The 27,496-nt window shown below is 38.9% G+C and overlaps 1 protein-coding gene across 6 annotated transcripts in view; it reads right to left on the reverse strand.

Annotated features, from left to right (window-relative positions):
- Nucleotides 1-8,359: 8,359 nt before the first annotated feature.
- The window catches only part of LOC115422016 (host cell factor 1-like), a 33,363-nt gene continuing 14,226 nt past the window's right edge, over nt 8,360-27,496 (reverse strand). The window contains exons 14-33 of one of the 6 annotated variants that reach the window (XM_030138045.1): nt 27,293-27,491; nt 27,085-27,200; nt 26,856-26,991; nt 25,595-25,764; nt 24,773-24,938; nt 23,640-23,917; nt 22,212-22,412; nt 20,712-20,795; nt 20,537-20,620; nt 20,390-20,456; nt 19,304-19,446; nt 18,869-19,042; nt 18,600-18,795; nt 15,794-15,958; nt 13,806-14,008; nt 13,603-13,731; nt 12,580-12,765; nt 10,640-10,934; nt 8,744-8,798; nt 8,360-8,639 (exon numbers count right to left, since the gene is read on the reverse strand). In XM_030138045.1, the coding sequence (XP_029993905.1) occupies nt 8,600-8,639; nt 8,744-8,798; nt 10,640-10,934; nt 12,580-12,765; nt 13,603-13,731; nt 13,806-14,008; nt 15,794-15,958; nt 18,600-18,795; nt 18,869-19,042; nt 19,304-19,446; nt 20,390-20,456; nt 20,537-20,620; nt 20,712-20,795; nt 22,212-22,412; nt 23,640-23,917; nt 24,773-24,938; nt 25,595-25,764; nt 26,856-26,991; nt 27,085-27,200; nt 27,293-27,491 (3,087 nt within the window). In that variant the 3' untranslated portion in view covers nt 8,360-8,599. Of the gene's footprint in view, nt 8,640-8,739; nt 8,799-10,639; nt 10,935-12,579; nt 12,766-13,602; nt 13,732-13,805; nt 14,009-15,793; nt 15,959-18,599; nt 18,796-18,868; nt 19,043-19,303; nt 19,447-20,389; nt 20,457-20,536; nt 20,621-20,711; nt 20,796-22,211; nt 22,413-23,639; nt 23,918-24,772; nt 24,939-25,594; nt 25,765-26,855; nt 26,992-27,084; nt 27,201-27,292; nt 27,492-27,496 lie in introns of those variants that run through there. The other 5 variants (XM_030138046.1, XM_030138047.1, XM_030138048.1 and 2 more) reach the window with 5 other exon arrangements.

The following is a 27,496-nucleotide window of genomic DNA, read 5'->3' on the forward strand; positions in this document are numbered from 1 at the left end:
ACACCATGCCGCGGGCACGCGCGCACACACGCTCCCAAACATGCGCGCTCATAGACGCACATTTTAACAGACGTCTTTAGTAATGGAAGAATGTTTCTTTATTATTATTATTATTATTATTATTATTATTATTATTATTATTATATTCAGACTGTTAATACTTTATTTATAATGCATTTTTGCACTAGTTTCTTTTCAGTTTATGGTGTAAATATCTTTTATAAATAGGAGACTCATTGATTGAAAATTATGTTTCAATAAAAAAAAAAAAAAAATCTGAATCTGATCATGTTGGGGACCTTTGTGGATTCATCCCTGATGAGCTCTTTCAGACATTTCTAGAGCTGAAACGATTAATCAACTCAAAGTGATCCCAAAAAAAATCCTTCCACCACAATTCTCCTGAATCACAGCTTTGTTTCCTTCATTTCTTTGCTGTTAAACATTGGTTCCACTGTTGTGTTCCACACGGATGCTTATTGTGACGCACAAAGAAACTTCAATTCAGGAAAACTGTAATAGAATATTTCCCTTCTATCAATTCGAGTCAGTTAATCAAATTGTGAATTTTTGCATTTGCTTCAAACACCTAATCGATTAATCGGTTGCAGCTCTAGACGTATCCAACCATACGGAGGGAACAAATGGAGGGATTACATCTCATGACTGGCCTTAGAACACCTCGGTGTCCCCCTGGAGGACATGGAGGACCTAGAGGACATGGAGGACCTGGAGAACCTGGAGAACTTGGAGGAGGTCTGGGTTTCCGTGCTCTGGCTACAACTCCACAACCTGGGCCTGGATCAGGGGCAGAATATGGACGGGTGCAGTAGAACTGTCCTTCAAAGGCTGAAAACACTTGAACACTGTGTGTATGAACCTACTGCAGGACTACCACTGAGCAGAGTGGAAGAACAGAAAAAGACAAAGTCTGACAGGTTTGGACTAAATAAAGCACTCAGAATGTCCATCAACAACAGATTTAGGATGTTGAACATGAGCTGTGAACTGGAACACACTGACCAACAACAAGCATTTGAATTTGGTCCCAGTAGTTTTAGTTTTGGGCTTTTTTTTTCTAAATCAGTCCGGCTGCTTTTTGACACCTGGTTGAACTCCATAAAGCAGTTACACGGTCAAAACTTGACAAACACACGGTAAAAAATGAATAAATAAAGGAAAAACTCAACAACACTGGAAATAACGGTATAAACAAAAAAACAACATGAAAAACAGTGTAAAAAAAAAAAAAAGCCCAAACGGCCTATTTTTATAGTGAGCCGGTCTCACTCACTGCTGTGTGTTTTACCCCCATTCTCCAGGCAGCGGGGGTGAACTGAGCATGCTCAGATGTCTATGGAAAGAACAAAGTCTATTCTATCAGCGCCTTTTGAATTTTTTCCTATTGAGTAAATGATTGAATTTGAAAATGTGAATATTTCGAATAACTCCTACATTCAGAATGAGCAGCACAGACACGTCAGGGCTTAAAGGGTTAACTGTCTTTTTCTACACAGGTTCTTCTGCTGAAGGACAGGAAGTGTGGATTTTTTCCAGCTCTGGAGACAGAAACGAGGCTGAACAAAGACCTGGAAACATCAGGAAGGTTTCAAGGATTCAAGGAACTGTACTGTCATACCAGCACACATTTACACATGAGATGGATTCATCCTTTCTATTTATGTTTGGAAATTATTCTTATGTGGTTTAATTGCACCCATTTTATGTCCAGTACTTTGTGATTTTTATCTGTGAAAAGCGCTTTACTTACTTACTATATACTTTACTAAATTTGATACTTGAGATCCCAGATTTAGCCCCAAAATATCTATATGCAAATAATATGTACTTTCTTTTTTCATTCAAAGGTCTTTTTATTAATAACAGAACATGAATAAAACATTCACATTAAAGGAAGGAGATTTTTGATTTTCTGAACATCCACCCAAACATGAACAGATACAAACAACCACTGACGGAATGAAAATTACACAAAAAATATTAACAACCATGTTTAAAGAGCATAAGTAAGTGCAGTATAAAAGAACAATTTACATATATATACAGGGGTTGGACAAAATAATGGAAACACCTTCTATGATGCCACAATGTTAGGTGTTTCCATTATTTTGTCCAACCCCTGTATAAACAATATGTACGTTCTTTTTCTTTCAAAGGTCTTTTTATGAATAACAGAACATGAATAAAACATTCTCTATACAGGAAGGAGATTTTTAATTTTCTGAACAACATCCACCCAAACATGAACAGATACAAACAACCACTGAAAAAATTATGACCAGACTGAATGAAAATTATTAAAAAAAAAAAAAAAAATTAACAACCACGTTTAAACAGCATAAATAAGTACAGTATAAAAGAACAAAAAAAAAAAACAATATGTACTTTTAAAAAAAGAAAGTGAGTGTGATGAAGCTCAGACGTCACCTTAAACATAAAGCAATAAACAATATCATCAAACATGGAAACATAAGACCATGTAATGAACGTATTCATGGTTCAATAAAGGTTCAAACTCTTATAAAACAGTGAATCTGAGGCGATCAAAAGGACACAGACTTAGTTGTGGATTGTTCTTTTTGTTTCCATAAACCTCTTAAACCATGTTCGCTGATGCAGGAGACGTTAACTCAGGAGGATTGTGGTATTCTTAGTCTGTTTCACATAATGCCATTGTTTCTCCTCCTCCTCCTCCTCCTCCTCCTCCTCCTCCTCCTCCTCTGTACATTGACGAACAAAAACCCAAAACCCGTCTCTTTTCAATTTCCTCTTTTTAATCGCGGCTCATTCACCCACGTGCACATGTTCGACTAAAATGACTTCTTCCTGATACTATTTTGGAAATACATCGCTCCATCCTGCGTCTACGAGTGTAATTTGTTGCAGGACACACAAACCAGATGATTCCTACAACTCTAAAACATGAAAATCTCCTGATACGCAGACTAATATTCTTGAATCGGTGCCAAAGTGGCTTTAAAGTATTGAAACCAGACCAAAGCCAGTGTCTCCTGTTGATCTGGGAAGCGTCTGTGAACCTAAACACACACAAACACGGTGTCAGATCCAGTTTTCAGGTTGTGAAACTGTCCTATTTTCTATCTTTTGACATATAATGATGAAAGAAGCGGCTTTTACGTCACATTTGAGTCTTATTTCATATCAGGATTCAGCTGGAGAGAAGAAGATTTAAAGGGAATAAAAAAAACATAATCTGCAGCTGCTACTGGGTCGAGTCCAGAAAACATGGATTAACACACACATGTACATGTCAAACACACAAACACACACACATATATTACACACACATGGTTCATCCTTATTACAGTAATTAGTGATAGAAACAAGGCGATGGTGAGGACAGATGACCTTTGCACAGCTGCGCTCACAGACAGGACATGTGTTATTTACAGGGTTAAATATGAGCATGAGCCCAAAAACTACGAATGTGGGTTTGAACGCACCAACGAAAGGACATGAGCTGTTCTGAAGGCCATGTGTCCAGCCTCGTATTCGTCATCGTCGGCCATTTCTTCAGACATCTTCTCTGATGAAACTACTGCTCAGATCCACTTCCAGTTTTATATGTAGCTTCTTTAGGACAATGTCTACAAAGTTTGTTTACAGGTTTGAAAAATGTTGTTTTTTTACATTTTTGGCAATTTTTAAAAAAAATATTAAAAATGTGTCTTTCCTCCTAGTGGTCCATATTTTGATGGTTTATATCATGTAAATGGTTGTAGATATCAATACAGTTCCTCCCAGTGGCGGCTGCTCATCCTTCAGACAGGTGAAGCTCATTGTCGGCTTACATCAAAAAAAAAAAACTCAAGTTATTTAAACATACATTCGGCCCTCTGTTCCTTTTTAAGAAAATGATCAGTGACCTTATCGTACCAGTAGGCGTCTTTTCCAGGGACTGGACCAGTGTCCTCTGAATGTCCAGCAGAGCTGGGCTGCTCAGACAGCCTTGGCCCAGTGTGTTGTGGGTGTCAGACTTCAGCCTTTTTAAACTACAGATGCTCCTTTCACTGCGACCTAGCCGACAGTTTGATTGATTTAACTATCTACAAAACCATATTAAACTCGAACAAGAAATGATTAAATTATGGAACTGAAACAAGAAAACGCTGAAATTATGTTAAATTGAAACAAGGAAGTCCAATGAGTGTGTTTTATTTACAGTGCAAGAAATAAACGAGTAATGTCATAGTGGTTTCTCTCTCAATTTCACAGCAGAATGTGTGACGGTATTAAACTGAACTGTGTCAGTGAAGGAGCAGATCTGAAAACAGCTGTCAATCAAACGGGATTCAGCCTTTCGACCAATCCTCCAATCAGCACGTGGGATTCTGGCATCCAGCCCGGCCAAGCTCCACCCACAGCTCCATTCACCCCCAGAGACGCTGAGCGTCTGGGGGCGGGACAACATCGTGGCATTTATCCAATTACCGTCCAGTTCTGAGTCAATGAAAAAACCAGTTCCACTCAGTCCCATTGAAGTGCATGGACGCTGAGCGTCTACGGACAAATGCACTGAGCAGAGATGGAGGAGAAAACACAGACACGGGAATGGAGGAGAAGTGAACAACATGGAGTCTGTGATTTATGATAAAGCTGATTTGAACGAACTCGTCTGTGAGATGAACGTGTTCTAACACATTTGGAGTCAATGAAATGTCAACACAACCGAACATATTTAACCATTTAATTTGAGTAATTTTAGGGGAAGCTGAGCTTCCACTGCAGTCTGTGAGAAATCACCTCTGATTCCTACTGATCACTGATAGAAGTCATATGTGGACTTTGATTGGATGAGTTCTCCTCCAGTGAAAGTCCCGCCCACTTCTATAGTTAGATTGATCTGTTTCATCCAGACCACAGGACTGGAACACAGAACAGAACCTGACAACCTCATAAATTCTTCTTGTTATTGATTCAGACAGAACATGACGCTGACGTACAGGCACACTGGAACTATTTTTACCAAAGTATGTTTTCCTGCTTCTTCTGGAGAATAAAGCCTATTATTTCAGAGTGTTTGAAAGGAGGACACTGTACAGGTGCATTAAATGTCATATTTAGCTTAAACAAGTAGAACAGATCATATAACTTGTGTAGTGAATGGACGACTCAAAGATGTAACCCAAACCAAACCCAGGTGAAGCCACATCCACATTAATATAGATTAGACATGCAACAATATGAAAATTTCATATCACGGTTATTGTGACCAAAGTTATCACAGTTATTATTATTATTGCAGTGTTACTGAAATGCGCTCAAAATGTTCAAAAAGTACTTATACACACACTGAAATAATTTAACCAAGTTGTATTTTTGAATAAATAAATAAAATAATAGCCACAATGTACTCTCTCTTGGCAGAAACATTCAAATATGAACATGTAAAGATTAAACATACAAATACACATTAAAGATGGCACCTTATGGCCATTGTTTGACCATTTTCCAGATCAAGTTTGGGTTGTTTTAGTTTCTTTTTCATACATAGATAGTCTGTCTCTGTGCACTTGGACTGGGTCTCTCTCTCTCTCTTTCAAAGTGCGGTAATCAAACACGGTCATCATGATAATTAGAATTTAAATGGTAATACTAATCGTCGTGAATTTTACTGTGGTTTGTCATTATACCGGTAATCGTTACATCCTTAATATAGATATTTTCTTCCTCTGTTCTCTTCTTTTCATTTATTTTGAATCATAAATTCTACACTTTTGCCGAGTTACGTAACTGCAGTGAATTATGGGACAGCATTCACTCCTGTTCTTCGGTAACAGATGGAGCGGTGAACCGTCGACTGAAACATATCTGAGGAAGTATTGAATGTGGTTTTCTTTGCACTTGTAGCAGGGTTTGTGCATGTTTTTCAAGGTCAAATTTCAAACACTTTTAAAGGTCATTTTCAAAGTTTTCCAGCACAGCAGCATATCACTGGGTCAGACACAGATCTACAGGAACACCTATACTCATAAGTTCACTTTTTACCACACTGATGTACATTGTATTCTGCTATTAACATTTAAAATTATGTTCATAAGAGCAAAACGTTTAGAAGTTTTATCCAACAAAAGGGGAAGCCACTTGGCGTTCTTCAGACACACTCGCACTGAGGCAAAGATTAAGACAGAAATGTACCTGAGTCAGCCTGAGGACACCTGGGAATGTTCTGTTTTGACATTTATTTTCCAAAATGTATCACCTCTCTGTCAGTAGCTTTGGCTTGACATCTAATCTGACAGAGTTAATATTAAAAATAAGTGAATCACATTACAAAGTTAGAAATTCAAGCACTTTTCAGACTTTGGAAACACTGAAATTCAAGGATTTTCAAGGATTTCAAGCACTGTACAAACCCTGTTATGGGATTTTTAGAGTCCTCATCATGGCTAACACTCCTAAAATCTTCTTAATCCAAGAGGAATACGCACAAACAACCACCTCAAAGTCTGATCGTTGGCTTTTTTTTTTTTTTATATATTAAAGGAGTGATATTTAGCTTTATTAAACGGAATTCTTCATTTTCCCACATTTCCCTGTGCTCTCCATAAACTGGAAATGCTCTGCTTGGGTCTGAATTCTTCATTCATTCAACTCCACAGGTCCATCTTCAACCCTATTTCTGAGTAATGACACCAGAAAGGTGGTTTGGAGCGCTGGCCCTTTAAATGCACATGAGCTACCTCAGGCCCCGCCCCCTCCAGGTTATTGGCTGGGCTGCTCTGTCCTGTTCAACCAACAACTGAATATTTTAGGTAATGGGCTCCAAGTTTGGACATATTTTCAGTTTTTACTACAACCGCTGCTGCTGACAAACAATTATGGAGAAATACTGAAGAAATGTTGGTCTGAAGTCTGGACCTGATATGAACAAATGTGGAGATGAACTATTTACACGTAACAAATTAAGAAGGAATTGAAACAGGTTGTAGAAATCCACTTGATTTTTGCCTAAATGAATATATAACTTTGCATCACCTGGAGGGTTCAAATGTAAACTGTATGAATAGTCAGGGAGCCAAAGAATCAAAAGCTCAATAAAATGGGTTGAACCTGACATGGTCTGCCATACTTTTGTGTTTTCTTTGTTAATTTTGATCCTAAGAACCAATAATTGGAGGGTCTGCTCCAATTAACTCCTCCCAAAATTCAGAATTTTGGGAGTAGCTTACAATTCTATTGAGGTTCTAGGCCTGTATTGCCAACTAGCAGAGAAATCATCACAGATCCATTGATTTCGGTTGGATTTTTATATTTTATTCTGTGGAATAAGTATATTGTTTGGTGAAAAGAAAGGCATATTGGCTGATGTCATAACTTGGGGGAATAGTTGAATGCCAATGAAGTAAAGTTGAAAATATTGGGGAAAAAAGTGAGAAAACGCTTAATTCTTTTCACATTAAATTGAGCCAAAATCCTGCAGAAATGTGTTTTAAGGATTATTTTTTCATTGAAGGTTGTCACCATGTGTTTTTTTTTTTGCATCTGGAATGCATTTATTCACAGCTTACCAAGCCCACTGAGGATTGAAGGAAATTTTTCATTTTTCAGAATTTTATATCAAAAAATGAGAGGTACACTAACAAGGCCACAATTTTTTTTTCACGATATTTCCAGCAGAGCAGACCCTCCAATTACTGGTTTTTAGGATCAAAAAAAAAAAAAAAAAAAAAAAAAAAAAACACACATAGAAAGTATGGCAGACCATGTCAGGTTCAACCCATTTTTGAGACTTTGGCTCCTCGACTAGAACTATTCAGGCCCAAATACAGAAGTAAATGAACCACAGACTAAGAAAAGTGGGTTTAGAGAAATATGAGACCTTTAAAGAGGTTTTTTTCTTCTACTTTCAACTCTAGTGAATGCTGCCAAATTCTTAAAGGGGTTAATAATAAGGAAAATACCATTTCCAACAGTCAGATGAAGCGGACTCCACTCTGCCTGGTAAAAAATGCTCTAAAAATCTTTATTGTTCCAGAGAATATTCACAAACAGCTGAAAGTTCGTTCATTCACTTCCATAAACCGACCAACGGGTGAGCGCCAAACAGGACAACAGAAAAAAACAGAAACCACAAAAGAAGAAATGATCCTCCTCCTTTTACAGATGTAAATAATATATATATATATATATATATATATATATATATATATATATATATATATATATAAAAAAAACGGATAAACAGAAGTGTTTGATGTTCGCTAAACAAAGAAATTAATTTACACCAGAGCGGGTTCAAGCCCCGCCCTTTGACAGCACCGTGACCTTCGACCTTTCCCTCACCTCAGACACAAAGAACTATAACTACGTTTAATAATAAACTCATAAACTCAAAACTTTATTATTTTCATTCGAAATGCAGCCGACTCCGCCCTCCTCCACTGTCTCCACGACAACCAGCAGAGAACACAGAAGAAAGTTCTGATTGGTCGATAATGTACAAATATTCTACAAGTCTTTGTTTTTTGTTTCCCGGGAGACGGGGGAAACTGTCCTTGTCGTCACGGTAACCACACCTAGTCGATCACAGTCGCAGAAGACGCGGCGTCGCCTCCTACTGGTCGGCTCGGAACTTCTTTGGCCCGGTGGGTTTACTGGAAAAAAAAAAAAAAGAAAGAAATTCAAGTGAATGAAATGAAGTGGCATGAAAAAATATACCCATATAAAAACAAATATGTAGTAAATATGCGAGTCTTACAAATCAGGAGAGGCTCCCGGTCTCTTCACTGGTGGTTTGGCGTCTTTACTGGTTTCTGCAAAACAGTTGGATTCAGTTTTAGTCGTTTAATTTGTCCCGTTTCCATATTTACAGTATTTATATGGATATCAGGAGGTAGGACTGGATAAGCAGTGGCTTCTTCCTACTCCCTTTCAGGCACAACAGTTCTTTTTTTCCTGTTATTTGGTTTTTTATTTGTGTATTGTTTATTTTTTATTTTTTATTTTTTTCCCCCCTTCTTCTTCCATATGTTTTGTATTATGTCTGAAATAAACTAAACTAAATACTGGCCTGTGACAATACACACCAGTCATCCATATCCACTGACTGGCACAGTGGGGTTAATATTATCTCATCCATGTCAGTGGGTGGATATTCGACAGTAAGTGAACATGTAGACCTCCAAGATGATGTGTTGGAAACAGTAAAATGTTCAAGAGTATGATCTGATTAACTCTGATAAGAGAGAAACTGATGAACTCAGTGTCAGAGCATCTCCAGATCTTGTTTATTCCTGATGTAAAGTGTTTAGAACCGACCATAAGTGTAGAGCTGCAGCTATCCATTCTTTTTCAAGTCAAGTATTCTACCAAATATTTCAGCGATTAATCGAGTATTTGGATTTCGTCATCAAGCTGTCAACAAGACTCATTATTATAGACAAATGCATAGCCTACATGCAACTAAATGAAGAGTTGGATTTTTCTGTATTCCTGTAAAGACTTGTTTATTTTTTGGTTTTAAAGGTTAAACATCGTTTTTATTATTATTATTTAGTATCCTGCAATTTCTGGTCATTTTGTTGATTGTTTTGTTCGTTTTTGTCAACTTTTTGGATCATTTTTCCTCATCCTTACACTGAGTTGAATATTTTGTTCATGTTATTGATTTAATGATTTTTTTTCCATGTTGTTGATTCTTCATTTTGCTAATTTATGAATATTGCTGTCCTTTTTTTGTTTTGTTTTTTTTTTATATATTTTTTTAAAATTTTTGTTCATTTTGGGTTCCTTTTGGTGTCTAAGTTCTTCATTTTGTTAATTATTTTGCTCATCTTTTGTTTGGTGCGGTGGTGTAAATAGTCCTGAACATCAAGTCACAGCTTTTAATGCTGAATGCAAAGTTGAGGAGGTGAAGTCAGAAACGACACTATTCTATATTCACTGCATCCACTTGTTTGAGTTCATTTTGTTGGCAAACAGGTTTTAGGAGCAGTGCTGCCATCTTCTGGTATCAATAAGGCATTACTGTCTACATACAAACACTGTGGCAAAGGTATGTGGACATGTTGAATTCAGGTGTTTCTTTTCTAACAGGGGTCTGGGATACAAAACAATAATGACTAATGTCGGAATATAGTATTATAACGGGATAAATGTTGCATTGGTTAGTTTGGTTTAAATTGTTATCTCAAAAATGCCTCAGATGTTTTTTACTTAATTAAAAACATTAAACTTTAAGGAAATATTGATATTTTTATCTCAGATCCTCATGAACTGGACATCTTAGAGTTGTAGGCATGATGTGTCCCAATACTTTTGTCCACGTAGCTTAAAAACATCAAGATTTCCTTAAAGTTTAATGGAAGATTTTTCTTCTTCAGTGAGATGGGAAGAAAGTAGATTGTTAGTTGTGGTAGAAAATTATTTTTTACAGTGAGGGCATGAAAATATTTAAGAAATTTAGAGGCCGAACACTTAAAATCATAGTCATGGAAAAAAAAAAAAAAACAAAATCAAATGTTGAGAGAAATTAAGTAAAAATCCTGAATTCTACATGTCCGCATACTTTTGTCCATGTACCGTAGTCTACCATAACTGTACATAAGTAGGTTATGTGTGACCGTTTGTGGGTGTGGCCTGTGGTCGGTCTTACCTTGCAGCCACCGGACCTGTGTGGCCGGTCCGTATCCTTTCTGGTTCCGAGCGGCGATGCGGAAGATGATGGCGGGTTTGGTGGTGTAGTCGATGTGGGCGTTGGCCAGGCTGGTGGACTGGACTAGGCAGGACGGGCTTGGGCCACAGTAGACCCTCATGAAGGCCAGCTGGGCCGGACCAGACCCTGACCCTGAGGCCTGGCTGGACTGGATGGCCAGGTACACAGAGTACTCCGTGATCTTTCCCGACGTGACGGCGGGCGGTTCCCAGGTCAACTGAGCGCCGTCCAGGTTCTGCAAAACCAGACCACAGCAGGTTTACAGGTTTTAGAGAAAACACTCCAACAGGGTCAAAGCTGAGCACCGACTGAAACCACGAACACTGAGGTTCAGTAAAACTACACACAAATAAGAAAAGTTAAAATATGTCAACATTGTTGTTCAGCAAAAGTAAAAAACACAACCTTTTATCTGTCAAATTCACTTTAGTTCAGGTTCCACATTCAGCCCAATTTGATCTGAAGTAAATTAATATGATAATACCCAGAGAATAACAAGTCCAATTTTTTCCTTTGTTTTAGTGCAAAAAAACAACAACAAAAAAAAACATCAGAGTTGTCATTATTCATAGGCATAATCTATTATCTTTTCACATTAAACCAAGAACAAAATTTAGACATACTTTATTAATTCAGAGGGAAATTCAAGATTTGGAGTCATTCATAGATTATATTATTTTAGTTGCGATAACATTGGTCTGTATATGGAACCTGAACTAAAACCAGTCTGACACCACTGACTGTTAATATCTTCAGTGTAATTTTTCCACTTTGCCTAATTCCTACTGCAGGCTGGACTGGAACCTCTGGTGGGCTGGTTTTGGCCCATGGGGCCGCATGTTTGACACCCCTGTTAGAACACATTTTACATTTAAGAACTAAATTTCACTTCCTTTCACACCTTCGCTGGTTATCACTTATATAAAATCTATAGATTAATTCTTATGTTAATTAACTATTTTCATATACTTTTATTAAGGCTCCATGTAAACAGAGAAAAATAAACAAAAACCACAAGTAAACTAGACAAATCAAAAATATTTGATTTAAAGGCCGTATCAACCAGCCATTTGATCTTAAGAACTTCATTTCCCATAATGCTCCCTTTATAAAGTGAGGTACTGATCACAGCTTAACAGGTTTAATGTCTGTATAAAGAGTATGATGAGCAGGGCAGTAAGTAATGCTTGTTTTAATCATTGATCTGCAGGTGATGTTAACTGTTGATTAAAAGACTATGTTTTATACCAATTTACAAGCAGTTACAATACTGACAGAGGTCAAACTGCTGCATTTGAGTTTGGCTTCATTACACAAATTGATAAACCCCGTTTCCAGCTACTGATTGGTCAAAAGTCTCAGTAGAATCATCATTTAAGGATAAAACGACATTTGTCGCCCCCTGCTGGTCAATGACCTCAATCACACTAATGATTTCCATAACATTTGACTGAAAACTGCTGAATGGTGCAGCTAAATTTACAGCATATTTACTTTTGTGGCTTTACTGTATATATAGGTTCATGATGTTTAAGTGTACTTCAGTGTCATCACATTAACAATTTCATATGTGATGATTCAGGGGTTTACGATCTCACCGAAACGTGTGATCAACCCCGATTTCAGACCAAAACAAACCATCAGTGACAGGTGGTTGTGGGTCTTTTGTAGACGTTCAACACAAATAAAACTAAACATTGTAAGAATCAGATTCCCTAAGTATCCATGGGAACCGTACGTGTATTGTTTACTTTTGTATGACAGGGAAAGGACTCAGATTTAGGTTCTGTCTATAAATCCATCCCATGACCACAGTGAATCCAGACTGGCCCACAACCAGCACCCTATGACTGTTGGGACTTTGTCTGGTCTGGCCTCACCTTGCTGATCTTGATGGCACAAGGGGCTCCAGGGAAACCAGGTAGACACGTCTTAAAGGCCGACACCTCCGAGAAGGCGCCGCGGCCGCAGATGTTGATCCCCGCCACCCTGAACTTGTAGGCGGTTCCCGGCTGCAGCTCCACCTTCTTCATCTGGCTGTAGTCCGGCATCACGCCAGAGTCGTCCTACAGAGGCACGTCAGTACATGAGTCCAATTCAACTAAAGGTCAATGATTAATGAGGAGTTAGGGACCGTTTACATTATTCATACTATTGAATCCTGACACCAGTGTCAGATCCTCAAAATGTATCCAACATCATATCTGCATGTTTGATGAAGCCAAATTTAGGAATTTTTTAAAGAAATTTTTCAAAGTATCTGGTCAAATTTCAGACATTCCATTCACATAAATAACAGTCCAACAGGCCTCATAGTTAATACACACCAACGTGTACAAAAATACACAAAAGAACACAATAAAATACACCAAGAATACACTTAAAAATAAAAAATTCAATCTATGGATGTCCAATGCCAACATGCTCTGTGAATTCACATGTGATAGGTTTGATTGACTGTTATCGTTTCCATCGTTCATTAATCGTTCTGACCAACAAAATAATTTACTGTTTAATTCCTCATTATCAACACATTATTTTTAGTAACTCAACAATATTTTTGCACTTATGTTTCTTTATCATATTGATAATATATTGTCTTGTACATATTGTACAAATTAGTGTTCCAATTGTGTGTGTGTGTGTGTGTGTGTGTGTGTGTGTGTGTGTGTGTGTGTATGTGTATATATATATATATATACATATACATATATACATATATATACACACACATACACACCTTTTTTCCTTTTTCTTGTATTGATCATTTCTTTCCCACTACTTGTTGTTCTACTTGAATAGAGTGACTAACACACAATTTCCTCCTGGGATTAAAAAAGTATTCTATTTCTCCACTGTTATCTTCTTGGTGTGGACGGCTATTTACGGATTACAATACTTACGTCAACTACGTTGTCATCATATGGGACGTAGTAGTGCGTCACCACCATGTTGGTAACCTTGACGATCCCGACGTCGTACCACTGACTCTCCTTTGCCGCTGCCGCCTTCACCGCCGTCGCTCCCTGCTTCTACACAAACACACAGTTAGTGTTTCTGCTCAGTGCTGCCTCCTGCTGTCGAGGTGCACCACTGTTTTTCTCACCGTGGTTGCCGTGGCGATGCCGTTTGCCACTTCAGCTAGCGCGGCCGCTGCCTGCATCTTTGCTGGACTTGCTGTCAGTGGAGGGGTGGGGCCAAACGTGCTGGCCAATCGGGCCACGGCGCTCGTTACAGCGGATGCTGTCAGCTCGTGTCCGTTGCTCTCTGCTGCTGGGTCGTTGAGGCTGTCGGCTGGAGCAAGGCCCTCTGGAGGAGAAGGGGAAAAAAAAAAAAAAAAGGTTCACACACCAGGAAGACATCTGAGGACTTTTATGTTCATGAATCTGAACTCTTCAATGTACGAAGAAGTGAATTAAACAGTAACGCTGGTTAAATATAATTAAATAGGTACAAAGACTACAGGCAGGCAGATGGAGACGGTTATGGTGGAAAAACTAGAATCACTTTGGATTTAAACACAGAAGATTAGTGTTTATTAACAGTTTCAGATCCAGTGCATCATCATAGGTCTGTAGGCCGGTGCTCCAACAGATCCCGATCCTTGTGTATGGAGTTTGGAAGCCGATACCCTGCTTGTAGAGTGCTTTTTTTAATTCCTCCATATGCTCTGTGCTTCTCCATTACCTCGTAGGTGTAGTCGTGGTTGAAAAAAAAAAAAAAAAACCCTGCTTGTTAAAAACAAAGACTTTTGTTTTCCAATCTAGCTTGAGGACAGTGTCTTTAATATCAAACTGGAGGAAGTTTATAACAATGGACCGTGGGGTAGCGTCAGGTTTAGGTGTTGTGCCAAGGTACATATCCCCACTGAGAATTTCTTCCCCTGCCCGCGGGAGCATAATTTCATCATTAAAAACATCATGATGACTTACCATGGGGATGGTTTTTAAGTCAGTGGATTCCATACATAGGAAGCACATTTCACAAAAAACCATGGCAAGTCATATTTCGTATGTAAAAAGTCATAATTCTGAAAGAAGTGGACATGAGATAAAAAGTCAATTCTGAGGAAAAAAAGTTGAAATGAGATTAAAAAATATATAATAATCATGAGACAAATTGTCAAAATTGTGCTCTCTGCAGACTGTTTGCCAGGGGAAACTATTCTGAGCAGGGACACATACCTTGGTACAACACCTAGCTGACAGCTGCTTCTGGGCCAAAGTTCTGAACACACTGGACTTTAAGGAACAAACCTACGGATAAGGGGAGCTCCGTGGTCAGTAAACTTTACACAAACCGGATCATCAAGTCACCCTCGGCGTCTTCAGGCACACCATACATTCGAATACTGTTTCTTCTGGACCCGCTTTCCAGATCGGTCACGTTTAGCCGCAGTTTCCGTCGTTCTTACAGCAGAGCAGGGTCTGTTTAGTTATGGAGCCACTCACTCCTCTTCCTCTGAAATAGTCCGAGCCCGGCCTTGAGCTTCAAGTGTCGTTCCCATTTCCACTAGTTTATGGTTAAGCACGTGTTTTACCGTTATTGTTTCATCTCTCAGGTCCTTCCTTAACTCTTCTTTAAGATCGGAAATAGCTGTGCGTATGTCGCTTTTGAAATCGCGGAGGTCTTTGGAAATGGAGTAGACTCCAGGAAGTAGCTGGTCTCCGGGTTCATTAGCTTCTTTGCTAGTTAGCACGGCGCAATTTGCGTCACCGGAGGTTTCCATTTGGACTTTCTTCGATCATAATTGTCCAGTCGGTTGATTTTGGCTTCTTTGAGACTTGTCCCATACTCTTCTCTCTGCGATATAAGTTAACGACTTGAAATTCTCAATTCAGGGGATGAGTTCAGGCCGATTGAGACGGAGCAGAAAGTTACGGCCGCCTCGCGCATGGGTTCCACCGGAAGTCAAAATATGTGCCGTGACTGTCTTTTTTTTAATGTTATCTGTGATGTTTCGTGTCATTAAATTGCTGTTGTGTTTGAGAGTGAGTGACCGGTCTTCTACAGTAATGAACATCACCGCTAACAGACATGGTAAAGTCACCGTGACCTCTGACCTCAGGGTTAACAGGACAACATGGCGCTTACCTGTTGGCATAGCACTGTGCTGGGGTTCTGCTGGTTCCGGTTCAGGTTCGGGTTCTGGTTGGTTGTGGACGTCCTGTAGCTGCTGCTGCTGCTGGACGAGGGCAGCGAGCTCCTGCTGGGTCAGGACGATGGGGATGGACTGATCCACCGAACCCTCTGCGTCACCTGGAAACAGACACAGGTGAGTTAGCCGTATATGAGGGTTCATGCAGGTGTGTTTGATTGGATCAGCTGCACTTCACCAGCACACTTCACCAGCACACTACTGAGGACACTGGAACAGGTACTTATAATCTGGTACAAAGAAAGATCCAAACATACAACGCCGACCAAAACCATCTACTGTTTTTTTATTTAAACCCTTCTGTTTATTGCTGTGGTTTCCAACCTTTTTTGGTCGTGACCCCCATTTTAACATCACAAATTTCTGGCGACCTCAGACATTCAAAACAGAGACATTTTTCACATAAATTAATTTGTTTTTGATCCTGTAATAGTTTTCTATCCTATGTTTCAAATACAGGTTCACTTCTGAGGACATTTAATTTGAGAAAATATAGGACGTCTCTGAGCCAGTGAATAAAGGAAGGGGGCTGTGGTGATTTCCATTTCAGGACAATTACCCTTCTCACTAGAATAGTCATAAATGCAAGAGAATTACTTTGAGAGGTGGAGAGGAAAGGTGTCCTGACAAAAAGCCCAAATAGGGCACTCAAATTTCTCAAATTAGAAAAAATTAGAATGACACTTTATGCCTCTGCTAATAAATTTTCACAAATCTGGAATCCTTTGTTTCAACTAGTCAGGAAAACAAATTTCCCCTTTGTTACAGATGGACTTTTATGGTCATTTTTCCGCCTGGTCCTGTTTTTTGTTTTTTCTATTCAGTAAACACATACCACATCGATATTCTAAATGTGAACCTTTCAATACATTTTTTTTGTTTGTTTAGCTTTTGTTTTTTTGTTGTTGTTGTCTTTGTTTTGTGTGTTTTTGTTAATGGAGAAGGTCGGTGTACTTGTTCTTGTGTTTGTTTGCATGTAAAAAAAAAAAAGAAAAGAAAAGGAAATTGTGTAACAATTTATTTTCAAATGACGTCACATATGATGCAATGTTTGTATTGCCCAGTTTCTATAAAACTCCAAATAAACAAAGGTTGGGGGAAAAAAAAAAATAATAATTTTTTAGAGGACATTTAGTCTATATAATGTATATTATTCTGGACGGAGGCAGTAAATCCAGGTGTAGATTACTGCACAAAGGGAGAATTGGATTTTCCTTGGTTAAGATATGTACAGTCAGTCCAGCTTGTATTTAGAAGGCTGACAATTAATACTGAACAAACAAGAACTCAAACTATGAATTATGAAAGAGCTGCAGCATCTGAAACTGACCACAATGAACATTTGACAGATAAACAGAACCACAGTGCTGCAGTTTCACCTTCAAAGTTTGTCATGTGTGTTATGTATTAGGTTTGTCTCTGTCAACTCACCATATATTTTTTAGTCATAAGTTTTTTTATTATTTTTTTCAATTACTAGAAATTTCAGGCGACCCCACGTGGGGTCCCGACCCCAAGGTTGAAAAACACTGGTTAATTGTTTTTTTTCCCCACATATAAAAACAAAGAATATAGTTCGTTGTTTGATCGAAAAGTCAAACAAACACACAGACAACTTGTGGAACAAACCCCCCTCCCCTGGCACACATCACCTCCAGGTTACAAAAATAAATAATAATAATAATAATAAATAAATAAATAAATAAAAAACAGTAAATAAATATAAAATAGAGGTACAAAATTCCCACTTTAAATGTCACCAAAAATCCATCTACTGATTTAAACTGTTTAATACCTGCTGATCCACTAATCCTATCAGTACATGTAAATAATTGGTGTAAAATATAGTTATTCATCTTTTCGTGGTCATCAGATATGACCTATTTGGATGTTCAGAGGCTCCCTAGTTACCATTGAAACACAGTCATCTTCTACAACATTGATTCACCAGTAAAACACTGGGTTTATGTGCGTTAATGATATCTTTGCTGAAAACAGTCACTTTTTCTTTAGTTTTCTCTGTTTTGATGTAATAACCTTTGAATTTACTTTGAGTTTTACTGAACATCTACATCAGGGGTGTCCTCAAGAGCTACTATCCTGCATGTTTTAGATGTTTCCCTCTTCCAGCACACCTGACGGTCGTTATCAGTCTTCTGCAGAGCTTGATGATAAGCTTATCATTTGAATCAGGTGTGTTGGAAGAGGGATGCATCTAAAATATGCAAGATAGTAGCTCTCCAGGACCAGGATTGGACACCCCTGATCTACATGATCAGTGAATTAAATATAGGAAAAATACATGATTTACAGTTGAAAAATGCAAAATACAGAGGATAATATTATAGTAGATGATGATAAATCACTTAAGAAAGGTCATATATAGAGCAATATAATAATATTAATAATAATAATAATGATAATAATGATATTATAAATAATATCAAATAGAGAAAAATTAATTTGGGAGCTGACACAAATGTAGCACTGGGTCTTTATGGGTTAATTATGTTCCACCACTGTTCAGATGCATAACTTTTCCCAAATAAGTTGATATGACTAAACAAAAAAAGGACAACTCTTTGAGCACAGATCCTCTTCCTCTGCTTTAATAATAAAGTCTATGATGACAGCATTATCAAACTATGTCATCTGCGATATTTGATTTGTATAAATGTCACTGAATATCAACTGGTGTGTCTCATGATCAGAGGTCAAAGGTTAAATATGTATGAGTTTTACCGAGTTGTCCGGCAGCCCGCAGTACTGCCTGTATCGTCACTTGCTGAGCAGCATCCTCTGTTGCCGTGGTAACCGCCAGCTGATCAGGGGTCAGCCCTCTCGTCACCATCAGTGTCGTCGTCCCAGAGTCCACCTCACCACCATCGCCTTCCGTTGACATCAGCTCCTGAGGGAGGCCGCTGTCTGTGGAGTGCATCTGAGAGACCAGTGGGCGGAGTCAGAACAGGCCAATGGGATTGGTCGGAGTTCATGTGCTGGGTTTGGCTCACCTGTGCCGCCTCGCCCGCCTCCACATGAACCTGTAACACCGTCGCTGCTGAGGACATCACGTCCTCTGATTGGTCTGTCTGCATCTGCTCCTCCCCCTGCTCTGCTGTCACCATGGCGACAGCCTCAGCTTCAGAAGACTCCGCCCTGTCCTCTCCAACCAATGACGAGATCTCCTGCAGACAGACGAACAGAGGGGATGATGGGAAGTCTGAATCTAATGATGGATCATGTGTGGAAAGCCAAATTCCTGTCAGTTTTAGAGATTTAAATAAAAATGCCACATTTTCACAACAAGAAAAACATTTGTTTTTGTTAGAATCATAGTAGTAAGGATAACAAAAGATGACATCATTTCATTTAAATCTACAACATTTTCACACATGCACAAACAATAAATCAAGTTTCCACTTCTGATCAGACAAAGTTTAACTCACTGGTATCGATGGGCCAGGGGTGGGTGTGGCCTGTGTTACTGTGGTAACAGCCCTGCTCTGACTGGCTGTGGTGGATGAGGAGGCGGGGTCAGAGGAGGAGGCGTCTGTGGAGTCTCCCTGCACACCGTCTCCACTCTGCTGGGCTGAAGAAGAAACAGAGAGTGAGGTCACTTCTTGTCACATGGGAGTTCTGTTTATTGCGTACGTTCAATAAAGACAATGTAAACTGTGATTATATGATTATTTGTTGATTGATTATCAGGATGTTCTGATGGTTTTATTCCAGGAAATCCAGTTAATAAATGCTGTTTTGGTAATCTGTCCCTAAACCAGACCTGAGACTTTTATTGAGAGGGTCTATGAAGAGCAAGAGTTAATATAGAACATATAATTGAATAGAAATACAACAGCAGATATATAATAGCAATGGAAATGTGCAAATCAGAGATATATAACTAGGTAAAATTAAAAAAAAAAAAAAGTATTAAAAAATGTGCAAATGTATGTTTACATTGTTTGCATTTTTTAAATAGTACTTTTACATTTACATTTTTTTTTTTTACCTTGTATATCTCTAAGTTACACACATTTCTATTGTACACTTTTATAAAATGTATGTCTGTATTTTATTGTGATGTATATTAGTGGTTCAGTGCACTGTTGCTGGCCTCTACGTGCAGTTTCGTTGCACAACCTGCATAATGACAATAAATAGAATAGAAAAGGTCTTTACAGTCATTGTTACAGGAACAATGAAAATCCGTTTAGCAGCAAAAGACTGTATAAAAATATCACACAAAAATACATATAATATATAAAATATTAAATATACAAATACTACTAAAAAATACAAAAGCTAATTATACTACAGATAAGAAAAATGTACAATACATAAGGATGAAGGGTAACGCCTATTCTATTCTATTCCTCCAATATGATACTTATTAAAGCACTTAACAGTTACCTTTGACCTTTTATGTGATTAATGATGATAAGAATATTCATGTGACTGTGTTGTCTGGGTGACATAACCCTGGGTCTGCTGTACTTTATTGTCCCTTCTTTCTTTCCGTAGGTGGGGTTTACCTGTTGCCGTGGTGGCGGTGTTGGTGGTTCCAGTTTCATGCGTTTCACACGGCGGGTTAGAGCACACCTGAAAACAGACCAAGGTTAATCTCCTCACACCTTTAACCACTCACTGATCACGTCAACATCAGTCAGGTAGGCTCTCACCTGTCGGACTCCCCCGGCTCCGGCTGTGGTGGCGGTGTTGGTGGTTCCGGTCTCGTGGGTTTCACACGGTGGGTTAGAACACACCTGGAATTAAAATTAAAGAAACACAGTCCTGTCAGTGTGTGGCCTATGGGTACGAACAGCTTAACCAATCACTGCTGACCCGTGGACTCACCTGTTGGACTCCCCCGGCTCCGGCTGTGGTGGCGGTGTTGGTGGTTCCGGTCTCGTGGGTTTCACACGGTGGGTTAGAACACACCTGGAATTAACAACAGTTACTATTAACAGCAGAAAAGAACCAGGATTTGTACAGTTATTGTTGGATTTTAGTCGTTCTTAATAAATTAAGTAGTTCCCGCTTTTATCCAACAGGGGGCTGATACATTAATGAATCCGTAATTTTATTTATGACATTATATTATTTTATTACATTTTATTTGCAATGCTGCTGAACTATAAGACAAATCATCTGGGGTCAAGACCTTACAGCAGGGGTGTCAAACATATGGCCCATGGGCCAAAACCGGTCCACCAAATGGTCCAATCTGGCCTCTGGGATGAATTTGTGAAATGCAAAAATTACACTGAAGATATTAACGAACAAATGGTCATCTACAGTTCAATATGATGGAACAGTGGACAGGACCAATAAAATAATAACATAACCTATAAATGATGACAAGTACAAGTTTTTCTCTTTGTTTTTGTGTAAAAAAGTAAAATTGGATGAAAATGTTTACTTTTGCCAACTATTGTTTGGAAAAAAAAAAGAAGGGTGAATAATCTAAAACCACCAACCACCTGAAATTTCTTAAGAAACATAAGTGAAATTTTACTAATATTCTTCCTGTTACTGTACTTATTACACTGTATTGTTTTGTTTTGTATTGCACGGATCTCTGTTATTTATTAAGTGGGGACTGTAGATGAAAATTAGCATTGGCACTAACTCCAGCGTATTTTACATGTTTATACTGAAATGGAATGTATAAATGTGTTCATTAATGTGGACTGTCCCGCCTAAATAAAGATACATAAATGTTTTGTGTATTTGTAGATCCACTCTGATCTGTAAGTTGTAATATACATGTGTCAATAATATACTGAATATTGTTGACATTGCACTTTTTTCACACTAAAAGAGACAAATGTGGAGTTATATTGTTATATTAGTAAACTGAACTCATTTTTCTTAAGACTTTTCAGGTTGTACATGGTTGTTCAGGTTATTCGCATTTTCATAATGTAATTTGACTTCTTTCACACTAAAGGAGAAACATTTTGATTATAATTTATAGGTTATTACATTATCATTTCTCTGGTTTGACCCACTTTAGATCATATTGGGCTGAATGTGGAACCTGAAATAAAGTAAGTTTGATCCCCCTGCCTTACAGCATTAGAGAAAAACACTACAAATCCCCTATAAACAAGCAAAGAAATATTTTTTTTTCAGTCTATTATACATTTATTTACCACTTTTTCGTGTAATAAAATTTAGGGTTTGTAGTTTTGTATCACCTTACCTCAGAAAATATAGAAGTATTTTATATGACATACTATCCTGTAACATAATGTTAATATCTAACACTAGTTGACCAACCACACAGATCTAAATGACACCCAGGTCATGTGATAATACTTCATCTGGGTCTGGTTCGGTCCAGGTTCTAACCTGTCGGACTCCCCCGGCTCCAGCTGTGGTCGTGGTGTTGGTAGTTCCAGTCTCATGAGTTTCACACGGCGGGTTAGAGCAGGTGGTTCCACCGTTGAGCGTGGAGGAGGCGGGGTCACTGTGGGGTCGGAGGACACCAGGTACTGAACTGGTCCCAGTCACTGCAGCTGGAGGAACTGGACCGGACTGGTTAGAGGATATCTGGAGGAGAAGAGGAGGAGGAGGAAAAATGTCAGGTTCAGTCTTTCTATCACAGTTAAAACCAATCAGCTGTTAGTTTTCCTCTTCTGTGATTGGTCAAGCTGTGAGTATGTTAAAACGAATGAGTGGCAAGTTCAGGGTATAAACTATATGGACAGAAATATTGAGACACTCATGTCTACAGCTGTAAGATGTCCTGTTGATGATTTGACATAAAAACATTAATATTTCCTCAAAGTTAAATGTGAGATTTTTCTTCCTCAGTGAGATGTAAAGAACGTAGATGGTTAGTTGTGGTAGAAAATTATTATTTACAGTCAGAGCATAAAAATATTTTTGAAATGTACTGGTAAAACATTTAAAATCCTAGTCATGAATTAAAAAAAAAAAAAAAAAAAAATCGGTATTGAGAAAAATTAAGTCAAAACCATCTCTGAGGCATTTTGGAAGCAAAGATAATTTAAACCAAACTTACCACTATGATATTCATCCCAATATAAAACTATATTATGACATTTGTCGTTGTTTTGTATCCCAGACCCCTGTTTGAAAAGAAACACCTGAATTTGTGTGTGGATATTTAATTACTGAGCCAAATGGGACAAACTAACCACATGGTAGGGGTTGAAACATTCCCCTATGAAATGGGCCAACCCTTCGCGACCTGTTACATCATCATCAGTCATCGATGCTGCTATAAACAGATGCAAAAACTTTGTTTCCAAAAGTATTCCTCATGCCGTCAGTAGCTGTAACAGCCTCTGTTCCATGAGCTTTGGTCATCTTTTTGCGGCTGAAATGCGGTCTATAACACTTTGAAATGGCATTAAACGGTCGATCAAATGATTAAGTTGTTTACGAAGAATTTATGTACATTTGTGTGTTTCTTTTGTCTCACTGCTGCACTTTTCAGCTCTGTTTACCTCCATCTTGCCAATGATTCGAACAGAATTATGGGAAATTTCTCTATCCCTCCGTTCGTAGTGTGGTCCTGAAAAATCTGTTTCCAGGGCTATACTGCCCTCCACCTTAGCCCTTCCCCTCTGTCTAATCAAGGATCAGGACAACACTACCCCTTCACATATATGCGCAAAACGGAGGGGGTAGGGGTAAGGGGGAGGGCAAGGGGTGAATTGGGTCTTTGAGGGTTAACAGTATCTGATGTTATTGACCTTGTGGACTTTTATAGACCATAACCCTGGCTGAGTGTTTTGAAGTCCTCCTCACCTGCAGCACACGGCCCATGCTGGAGGATGCGACGGTGGCGGTGTTGGTCGTCCCCGTGTCGTGCATCTCACAGGGCGGATTTGAACACACTCTCTCCGTGCCCCTGATGGTTGCCGTGGCGACGGTGGCGGTGTTGGTCGTCCCCGTGTCGTGCGTCTCACAGGGCGGATTTGAACACACTCTCTCGGTGCCCCCGATGGTTGCCGTGGCGACGGTGGCGGTGTTGGTCGTCCCCGTGTCGTGGGTTTCGCAGGGCGGGTTGGAGCACACCAGTGTCACTGCAGCAGCATCAGAGTCAGAACAGAGACAGAATCAGCACTTCTGATGTTCATGATCAGCCTAAAACTGTTCACAGATCAGTAGTGACAGCGCTGATGAGAACTGTAGTATCAGCGGTACACACTTCTAATTCTTACTCAGCAAAAAGAACACACTACATGGACAAAAGAATGCGGACACGTTGAATTCAGGTGTTTCTTTTCGAACAGGGGTCTGGGATCCAAAACAATAATGACTAATGTCAGAATATAGCTTTATATTGGGATAAATATCATTGTATTGGTTAGTTTGGTATAAACTGTTATATTTGCTTCCAAAATGCCTCAGAGATGGTTTTACCTTAATTGATTTTGGTTTTTATTTTAATCCATGACTATGAGTTTAAATGTTCTATCCCTAAATTTCTAAATAATTTTTCGTGTTCTAACTGTAAATAATGATTTTCCACCACAACTAACCATCTACTTTCTTCACATCTCACTTAGGAAGAAAACTCTGCCATTAAACTTCAAGGAAATATTGATTTTTATAAACCATATGGACAAAAGTATTGGGACACATCATGTCTACAGCTGTAAGATGTTCTGTTCATGATGATTTGAGATAAAAACATCAAAATTTCCTTAAAGATTGGGAGATTTTTCTTCTTAAGTCAGATGTGAATGAGATACAATTTTAAACCAAACTAACCAATGCAATGATATTTATCCCAATATAAAACTATATTATGACATTTGTCATTTTTATTTTGTATCCCAGACCCCTGTTAGAATAAAAAACACCTGAATTCAACGCATCCACATACTTTTGTCCATATCATGTATTTTCTCAGTATTAAAGTCCACAGCCTGTACCTGTGGAAGCTGCACCGTCTCCAGTCTCTCCCACTGCAGTCGTAGTTACTGTTGTGCTCGTAGTACTTCCAGGGTCTTCTGAAGTAGGTGAAGCCATGATGGAGACGGGCAGATCCTGGACCAGTGGCTGAGCCTCAGCACCGCTGGGGGTCGTGATGAGAGTCACCTGCACAAATAATCAATCAGACCTCATTTAAATAACTCAAATATGAATCAATTCAGCTCCAAAGCCTGAGATACTATATCTAAGGTGCATCCAGACCATCATGACCATCATCTATTATGTCTGAGTGTGGATGAGATTTATCAACCCTTATGATAAAAAATGACCAGAACAGACAAAAGTACTGGGGTCAAACATGAAGACAAGAGCTCATAAACAATTGCACACCAAACCTTAAGTATAAATTTACTAAAACACTCATTTAAATCAAGGCCAAAGACATGAAGTCAAATTCAATTCAAAATAAAGCTATGTTACATAAAAGTCAGACTATAACAGTATGTTTAACCCTTTTAAGACGATGTGTGGCTCCAGTGACACATTTTGTCTCTGTAACCTCAAAATTTCGTTCTGAACATTTACAGATGTTTTTCATAATAAATTACAAAAAATGCAAGTTGTTTTTTAGTTTTTTGCTATAAGCACACCTTTCTAAGCATATCAGAATTAAATGTAATAATGATAATTAATGATCAGATTTTGAAAGTTGAGTTCTTCCTGAAAAAAGCTGCAAAAGAATTGTCCAAAAGACATTTTCTGACACTTTTATTGCAAAAATAACATATGGTAGGTGGAAAAGGGTTAAAACCATTTTGTACCTGCTTGGGTCCGCTAGCTGCTGCCGTTGCCGTGGTGACCTGGCTGGCTAACGTTGCAATGGTTGCCAAAGTAGTGATGGGCGTTGCCAGAGAGGCGTTGGCTGTGGCGACGGCTCCTCCTGCCACCGTGGTCGAGACACTTCCTGTCACCGTCCCCAGACTGGAGACGCCTGCAGAGACAGAACAGCTGTTTATATAATGGAAGGTGACACAACCAAGCCATGATCACACAGACAATGTCTTCAACATCAGATTTATTCTGACAAGAGACTGTTTGCATGGAGACTAAAATTGGTAAGATCTGTTTTCATATGTAACAAAGCATCAAATCAGAATAAAATAGAATTTGATTGAATAATTTGCTGTTTGGAGCCTTTTAACTCTACAAGGACTACTATTATATCAGGCCATTTACATTTATTCATGTTTGTTTTGCAGTAAAAGTGTCAGAAAATGTCTTTTTTGCCAATTCTTTTGCACGTTAACTTTCAAAAAGCTTATTTTTCAAAATCTGACCATTAATTATCATTATTATATGTAATACATGCTTAACACTGTTTTATTGTAAAAAAAAAAAAAAAAAAAACAGACTTGAATTTGTTATACTTATGAAAAAACAACTGTAAATGTTCAGAACAAAATTTTTTGAGATTACAGAAATAAACTTTCAATTATTTTACATATGCTCAAACATTTTTGTTTATCTACAGCATTCCATTTTCATGTTAAAGCTTCTAATTTTTCAATTATTTCTAGCCATTTTTAGCCTCAGTAGCACATGTAGCATGTCTTATATACCACTGAAAGCTCTGTACTACTGAGAAAAGGCAAACAGCATCTGAAAGCTGAACTTCAAATAGTGAAGGAGTTACGGTCATTTGAATGACAGTGAATGCAAAATGTGGTGTCAGTGACACAACCATATTAAAAGGGTTAAACCACTGAACAGATCATATATTTATTTATTGGTTTATTTAACAGGGACACTGTGCATTGATTCACACTGCTGTAAATGCACCAGAATTGGCCTAATGGCTATTTATCATCTGCAGTCCCTGGACAGATGTTGAATTGTCACCCTAAATAATAGCACAAGGTTATAAACGTATCATTTTATCTATTTTATACACCGCCCAATGAACCTGGATGAAAACCTCTTCTACTAAGACCAGTCTCTGCCAACTGCGATGGTTACAAACACTCTTTTATTCTGGCTGAGTCATTATTTCCCATTTAGTGGAATATGAATGTACAGCGTTACCTGTGGTTCCCTTGACGACCAGCGTGGTGACAGTGGGTTTGGCACCGACACCTCCTGGTGACACTAGTCTGACCCCGCTCATTGGGACAGTCCGCAGGATGGTACCGGGGGTCCCTGGGGCTCCTTTCAACACCACCTACAGACACAGAGACCATCATTTTGCTTGTGTACATTTTCCTGCCTCCTCACGTCTGCTGTAACTCTTGGGGTGTTCAACATGCGTTCGTACCTGTGTGAGCCCCTGCTGGCCGCCTGCAGTGATCTTGGGGACGGTGGTGATGATTTTACCGGCAGTTCCTGGAGTCACCACTTTGGTTGTGAGGATGGTGATTGGACTGTTTCCACCTGCAGGGGGAGGAGCTTCACTCAGTCACATCACTAATGTTTAAATAAAGCTCATTGTGTGTTCAGGTGTGTGTGCAGGTGTGTATTCGTACCTGCTCCGCCCTGCAGCGCAGACATGGGGATGGTTTTGATAATGGTGGTTCCGGGTTTAGAGGTTGCCGGGGCGACGCCCAGGATGGTGGGCTTGTTTCCTGTGGAGCCGGCCTGTGCTGTGCTGAGGATGGTGGTCTGTTTCCCATCTGCTGTGGTCACCAGCTTCAGGATGGTTCCTGCTGGAAGAGCGCCCTTTGTCTGGA

The sequence above is a fragment of the Sphaeramia orbicularis genome, chromosome 7, assembly GCF_902148855.1.
Source record: "Sphaeramia orbicularis chromosome 7, fSphaOr1.1, whole genome shotgun sequence".
Taxonomy (NCBI): domain Eukaryota; kingdom Metazoa; phylum Chordata; class Actinopteri; order Kurtiformes; family Apogonidae; genus Sphaeramia; species Sphaeramia orbicularis.